General features: G+C 69.4%; 1 protein-coding gene across 1 annotated transcript in view; it reads right to left on the bottom strand.

Moving 5' to 3' along the window:
• Nucleotides 1-3,173: 3,173 nt before the first annotated feature.
• Nucleotides 3,174-7,090, bottom strand: part of GATA1 (GATA binding protein 1) — a 10,505-nt gene continuing 6,588 nt past the window's right edge. The window contains 6 exon segments of the mRNA XM_065423112.1: nt 3,174-3,449; nt 3,675-3,800; nt 5,302-5,390; nt 5,393-5,446; nt 5,542-5,928; nt 6,374-6,567. Coding sequence (XP_065279184.1) covers nt 3,174-3,449; nt 3,675-3,800; nt 5,302-5,390; nt 5,393-5,446; nt 5,542-5,928; nt 6,374-6,545 — 1,104 coding nt within the window. The 5' untranslated portion in view covers nt 6,546-6,567.

Here is a 7,090-nt window from a genome sequence, read left to right as displayed (position 1 = left end):
GGGGCTGCGGTCGGGAGGGGGGGGGCGCCGGGCGGGGGGGGGGGCTGCGGGTCGGGAGTGGGGGGCACCGGCCGGGCGCGGGGGGCTGCGGGTCGTGGGGGGCTGCGGGTCGGGATGGGGGGCACGGGGGGGGCTGCGGGTCGGGATGGGGCACCGCCGGGCGCGGGGGGGCTGCGGGTCGTGGGGGGCTGCGGGTTGGGAGGGGGGGGCGCCGGGCGGGGGGGGGCTGCGGGTCGGGAGGGGGGACACCGGCCGGGCGCGGGGGGGCTGCGGGTCGTGGGGGGCTGCGGGTCGGGAGGGGGGGGGCGCCGGGCGGGGGGGGCTGCGGGTCGGGAGTGGGGGGCACCGGCCGGGCGCGGGGGGGCTGCGGGTCGTGGGGGCTGCGGGTTGGGAGGGGGGGGGCGCCGGGCGGGGGGGGGCTGCGGGTCGGGAGGGGGGGACACCGGCCGGGCGCGGGGGGGCTGCGGGTCGTGGGGGGCTGCGGGTCGGGAGGGGGGGGCGCCGGGGCGGGGGGGGGCTGCGGGTCGGGAGTGGGGGGCACCGGCCGGGCGCGGGGGGGCTGCGGGTCGTGGGGGGCTGCGGGTCGGGATGGGGCACCGGCCGGGCGCGGGGGGGCTGCGGGTCGTGGGGGGCTGCGGGTTGGGAGGGGGGGGGCGCCGGGCGGGGGGGGGGCTGCGGGTCGGTGAGGGGGGGCACCGCCGGGCGCGGGGGGGCTGCGGGTCGTGGGGGGCTGCGGGTCGGAGGGGGGGGCACGGGGGGGGCTGCGGGTCGGGAGGGGGGGCACCGGCCGGGCGCGGCGGGGGGGCTGCGGGGTCGTGGGGGGCTGCGGGTTGGGAGGGGGGTGGGGCGCCGGGCGGGGGGGGCTGCGGGTCGGGAGTGGGGGGCACCGGCCGGGCGCGGGGGGGCTGCGGGTCGTGGGGGGCTGCGGGTCGGGATGGGGCACCGGCCGGGCGCGGGGGGGCTGCGGGTTGGGAGGGGGGGGCACCATCTCACCGGGCTCCTGTGGCACCTCCCCCCTCCAGCGCCGTCAGATGGTCTCTTCCAGCCAGGCGCTGCCTGATGCTGTCACCCAGCCCGGCCCGCCCTACTGGGAGAGACCATTGGCACTTGAGCATGGGGGGGTCTGGGAGGGACCATTCGCTCTGAACATGGCGGGGCCTGGGAGAAACCATTCACACTGAATGTCAGGGGATGCTGGGAGAGACCATTGGCACTGACCATGGGGGGGGGGAGGCTGGCAGGGACCATTCCCTCTATCTTCATTGGCCAGGTCTTTGGGGGAATCCCCCCATGACCTCGCTCACCCTGTGACCTTTAAGTCTCTTGACCCCTCCCCCATCTTGCTCCCGAGACCTTTCACCCCCGACCTCGGTTCTCCTTTGACCTCGTCCCCTTGGGGGAGCTGGTCCTGCACGGCCTTGCACAGGGACGCTCGCCTGATGCCGAGATGCAGCCACCTCTGGGGCAGGGCGGGTGGGGAACAGCCGCACATAACGCTGCACAGGGATGAAGTGCCGAGGGCTTTGCACCAGCAGGTGGCGCTGGGCCTGCCCTGAGGCAGCAATGGGACTGGGATAAATAGCCCGGACCCGTGACAGGTGTGTGTCTTGCCACCCCCTGGTGGAGGCCCCCAGCCCTGCGCTCTGCCTGGGGCAGCATCCAGGATCGGGCCCTATCTCCAGTTCCCAGCCCTGCCCCTCCTCTGCATCCAGGTCCCTTGAAATCCCGTTCCCAGCTCCCCGCCTGGCCAGCCCTCCGCTTGGGGGCCGCTCTCTCCCCTTAGCTCCTCCCTGGGCCCTGACCCGATGGGGCAGATAACCCTGCTCCTGCCCCCTTTGATCGTTCAGAGGCGTGGGAAGCCGGGAGAGCCAGAGATGGGGCTGATACGTGGGAGGGGACGCTGGCTCCCAGACCCTTCCCCTCCTGGAGCCAGGGAGAGCCAGGAGTCCAGGCTCCCAGCCCCCCCTGCTCTGACCCACCAGCCCCCCCTCCCCTTCCAGAGCCAGGGAGAGAACCCAGGAGTCCTGGCTCCCAGCTCTCCCCCACCCCAACCACTGGACCCCGCTCCCCTCCACCAGCCCTGTTTCTTTACACAAAACAATACTTTGGGGGGCAGGGATTTAAACATCCCATAAAATTGGATCCATCCCGACACCCCCCACCCCGCTGTCTCCCTTACATTCCCACAACCCAACCCCCACATTCCTCTTCCTTGCACCCCACATTCTGAGTTTTGGGGAGCTCTTTACTGGGGGGTGAGCAAACGCCTAGGATCACCGCAAACCATCCACAGAGAATCCCCCTGAAGCACCCCAATAAACAAGGACACCCCCAAACTGGAGCATGAACCTCAAAGAGCTGAACACTAATCCAGTCCCCCAAGCCGCAGCCCCCCCATGCTACTCAAAACCAGCTGAGTTGGGGGTGCAGGTAGAAGCTGGCACCCCCAAAATTGAACTGTGAACCCCAATCATTAAACACCAATCCAGCCCCCTCCCAAACCATAGGCCCCCCCCAGCCGCAGTGCTCAACACAACTACAATAATTTGGGGCTGTTTCTGGATGGACAACCCTGCACCCCCAAACTGAGCCCCCAACTTCACCCCGGAGGCATTAAAACGCAGGACACCCGAGTCATTACAAGAAATATATAATATATTTTAAAATGCTGTTTCCATATAATATATATTTTTAACCCACAATATATTGGGGTGCCAGAAGGGAGAGTAAAAACGGGGGGTCCTATCGCAGCCAGTGCTGGATCATGGGGACATGGGTTCATTTTGGGGACCACAAGGGGCAAAGGGTTGCAAGGGTGTAGGGGGAGCCCCCTGTGTGAGGATTTGGGGGTGCTGAAGGGGAAACCCAGGCACAGGGGAGGGTAGAAATGAGGGGTCATTTCTTTGAAAGTGGCCGGGTGGATGGAGGGAGGGACAGATGGACGGACGGGTGCGCCCAGACAGAGCTCAGGGAGGCCCGTGTGGGGGTGGCCCCATTTCTAGGGGGAGCCCCCCAATCCTTGCGGCTGCTGAGCTGAGGAGAAAGCCCCTGTACCCCAACACTCTGCCCCCTCTGTCCCAATCCCTGACTCTGTGGCTGGGGTGGGCAACCCCCCGAACAGCTGTACCCCAATATCCCCCCAGCTGCCCCCTCCTTCCCCGAGGGGCCCCCCATCACCCCAGCGAGGCGCCTGCCCCCGGGGAGGCGTGGGGGGGATGGTAGGCGGCTGGGGGGGGCCCGAGGAGGTGGGTGGAGGGGGAGAAGGGGAGCAGGTGGCTGGACAGGACGTAGAGGGAGCCGGGGTCCTCGCCCAGGGGGGAGAGCAGTTCGAGTGGGGTGGGGGGCCCAGCCTCGCCCGGAGCCGCCCCCCGGCGTTTCTTGCCCTTGCCGGAGACTTTGCGGTTCCGGGTCTGGATGCCGTCTTTCCGCATCGTCAGGGGGCGATTGACCTGCAGGGGGAAGGGGAGAGGGATGGAACCCAGGCATCCGGGGTCCCCCACCCTAATCACTAGACCCCTCCCTTCCCTCCCACAGCCAGGGAGGGAACCCAGGAGTCCTGGCTCCCAGCCCCCACCACTGCCCATGCTCCCACCCCCAAACCTCCTCCCCTCCCCGCGCCGGTCCCCCCCCCTCCCCTCCGCGAGCTGGGCAGAGAACCCAGGCGTCCGGCTCACGTTGTGCAGTTTGTAGTAGAGGCCGCAGGCGTTGCAGACGGGCTCCCCGCTGGAGTTGCGGCGCCAGAGGGTGGTGGTGGTCGTCTGGCAGTTGCTGCACTGGGTGCCCGCTCGCTTGCTGACGATCTGGGGGAAGAGACCGGGGGGTGGGCGGGCGCAGAGCGACGCGACGGGTCTGGCCCCCCGCGCCCAGGGGATGGGGGCAGGGCATCGCAGGGGTGTCATGGAAGCGGAATGGGATGTTGGGGGGGGGGCTGGGGCATGTCATGGGAATAGAAGGGGGTGTCGGGGAGACTGGGGGTATCTCATGGAAGGGGAAGGGGGTGTCTCATGAGAGCAGAACATGTTGGGGGAGGCTTGGGCAGGGGGCCTGGGGGTGTCAGGGGACGGGGGCGGAGGGGGGATCTCATGGGAGGGGAAGGGGGTGTTGGGGAGGCGAAGGGGGCCTCATGGGAGGGGCAGAGGGTGTCAGGGAGGCTGGGAGGGTCTCATGGGAGGGGAAGGGGTGTCGGGGGCGGGGGGGGGGTCTCATGGGAACGGAACATGTCGGGGGGCTGGGGGCGGGGGGCCTGGGGGTGTCAGGGAACAGAGGGAGGATCTCATGGGAGGGGAAGGGGGTGTTGGGGGTCTCATGGGAGGGGAAGGGGGTGTCGGGGTCGGAGGGGGCTCATGGGAGCGGAACATGTCGGGGGGCTGGGGCAGGGGCCTGGGGGTGTCGGGCGAGGTGGGGTCTCATGGGAGGGTAAGGGGTGTCGGGCGAGGGGGGGTCTCATGGGAGTGGAACATGTCGGGGGGCTGGGGCAGGGGGCCTGCGGGTGTCGGGCGAGGGGGGTCTCATGGGAGGGGAAGGGGGTGTCGGGGGCGGAGGGGGTCTCATGGGAGTGGAACATGTCGGGGGGCTGGGGCAGGGGGCCTGCGGGTGTCGGGCGAGGGGGGTCTCATGGGAGGGGAAGGGGGTGTCGGGGGCGGAGGGGGTCTCATGGGAGCGGAACATGTCGGGGGGCTGGGGCGGGGGCCTGGGGGTGTCAGGCGAGGGGGGTCTCATGGGAGGGGAAGGGGGGTGTCGGGCGAGGGGGGGTCTCAAGGGAGCGGAACATGTCGGGGGGCTGGGGCGGGGGGCCTGGGGGTGTCGGGGGTCTCATGGGAGGGGAAGGGGGTGTCGGGGCGGAGGGGAGTCTCATGGGAGCGGAACATGTCGGGGGGCTGGGGCGGTCTCATGGGAGGGGAAGGGGGTGTCGGGGGCGGAGAGGAGTCTCATGGGAGTGGAACATGTCGGGGGGCTGGGGCAGGGGGTGTCAGGGGGTCTCATGGGGAGCAGAACATGTTGGGGGGCTGGGGTGGGGGCCTGGGGGAGTCAGGGAAAGGGGGGGTCTCATGGGAGGGGAAGGGGGTGTCGGGGGCGGAGGGGAGTCTCATGGGAGCAGAACATGTCGGGGGGCTGGGACGGGGGGCCTGAGGGTGTCGGGTGAGGGGGGTCTCATGGGAGCGGAACATGTCAGGGGGTTGGGGGCGGGGGGCCTGGGGGTGTCGGGCAAGGGGGGGTCTCACGGGGGCAGCAGGGGGTCTGGGGGAAAGGTGGGTCTCGGGGGGATCCCAGGGAAGTCGGGGGGGGGAGTTCCCCACTCACCAGGCGTTTCTTCGGCCGGATGAGCGGCCGGTTCTGCCCGTTCATCTTGTGGTAGAGCCCGCAGGCGTTACACAGGTAGTGCCCGGTGCGTCCCGGCGCCACAGGGGGGTGGCCGTGGCCCCGCAGTTCACGCACTCCCGCGCCTCTGAGGGACGGGACAGGGAAACTGAGTCAGCGACGGGGCCTCTCCCCCCAGGGGTGCCGCCCCCCCACACCTCCCAGCCCGCAGGAAGCTCTCACCGCATGGGGACAGCTGCAGCGGCCCCCTGAGTTTGGGGGAGTACCCAGCCGTCAGGGGGCTCCCGCTGGGCTGGTAGAACCCAAACTCCGGGGTCCCGGTGTAGGCGGGGTGGGGGGCCCCGGCAGGGGTCCCCAACGTCAGCAGCTCGGTGGTGGAGGGGCTCATCGGCTCCGTCTTCAGCATCTCCAGGAACTTGGGGCTGCCCTTGTCCTCGGGGGGCTGCTCCTTGGGCGAGGGGGGGCTGTAGGACGAGGAGGAGGGGGGAGCCGGATAGAGGGGGACCCCGGCCTGGGGCTTGCCGTAGGAGACGGGGGTCCAGCCGGCCGTGGCGTACGGGTGCCCGTCCACCCACTGCAGCCCGTTGAGGAGGGGGTACATGGGGCGCGCTGCAGGAGGTGGAAAAGGAGAGGAGAGGGGTTAGTGGGGGGGGCGTCGGGGGCACCTGGAAGGAACCCACAGCTGCCACGGGGACACAAAACCTGTCGCCATGGCGAGGCCGGGGCCACGGCAACCATGGGATGAGGCCACAGGGAACCACGGCAGGAGAAAACCCCGACAAGGGGCCGGGGCCACGGCAACACAGCTGGGCATCACGGCGACCCCACACAATGGGATAGCGATGGCACTGTTGCCATGCCAACCAGGCAGGCGGCAGGCCATGCCCACTCCCTCCCCGCAGGAGCCCTGGGGACACCACAGGCAGCCACGCAACTGTGGCCCCGGTAGCCGTAGCAACCACACAGCCCGTGGTAACGGTGCCCTCTGTGGGCGGCCCCAGGCGATGCCCCTCGGAGGAGCCCTGCGGTGGGCGGGCGGGCTCTGGACACCTACCCGGCGTGCTGCGGTAGGACTCCGGCGTCCGGGAGAAGTAGGTAGCGAGCGCCCCGGGGTCCCCGCCCTCAGCTCCGTGGAAGAAGACCGCGGATTCATCGGCCGGCGGCAGGAGGGGGGGCTCCAGGAAATGGGGGGTTATCTCCTGCCCCCCAAGGGTGGCAAAATCCATCCCGGGCACAAGAGCTCCTGACCTAGATGGGGAATTTACATGGGGGACAAGACACAGGGTGTCAGGACTCCTGGGTTCTCTCCCTGGCTCCGGGAGGGGAGTGGGGTGTAGTGGTTAGAGGGAGGTGAGGGGGGGAGCCAGGACTCCTGGGTTCCACCCCTGTCTTGGGGAGGGGAGTGAGGTCTGGTGGTTAGAGACGCAGCCAAGAGCAAAGCAAAGTTTAAAGAGGAGGCAACGCCGGCCGGTCTCCCCCCAGCGGCTGGAAATCCACGCAGGGCCCAGCGACCGCGAGTGGCCAGCCCTCCCTCCGGACCGACGAGGACACGTTCCTGGGGAGGAGAAGCCCGTTCTTGAGAGAGGCCACGTGCGAAAACGGCTGCTCGTTAGCGTGCAAACGCAGCGATTCCATGTGCGAATTGGGCCGGGCCGGGCCGGGCCGGAGGGAGGCCGCTGGCTGCCGTGTTTTGCCAGGCGAACGGTTTATACAGCGTTACCGGTTGGCATCTCGAGGGCAGGTCCGTGCACGCACCAGCCAGGTCACCATT

This window comes from Emys orbicularis, assembly GCF_028017835.1.
Source record: "Emys orbicularis isolate rEmyOrb1 chromosome 21 unlocalized genomic scaffold, rEmyOrb1.hap1 SUPER_21_unloc_3, whole genome shotgun sequence".
Classification (NCBI taxonomy): Eukaryota; Metazoa; Chordata; order Testudines; family Emydidae; genus Emys; species Emys orbicularis.
Note: the sequence above shows the minus strand (reverse complement) of the source record. Positions and strands in the feature narration are given on the sequence as shown.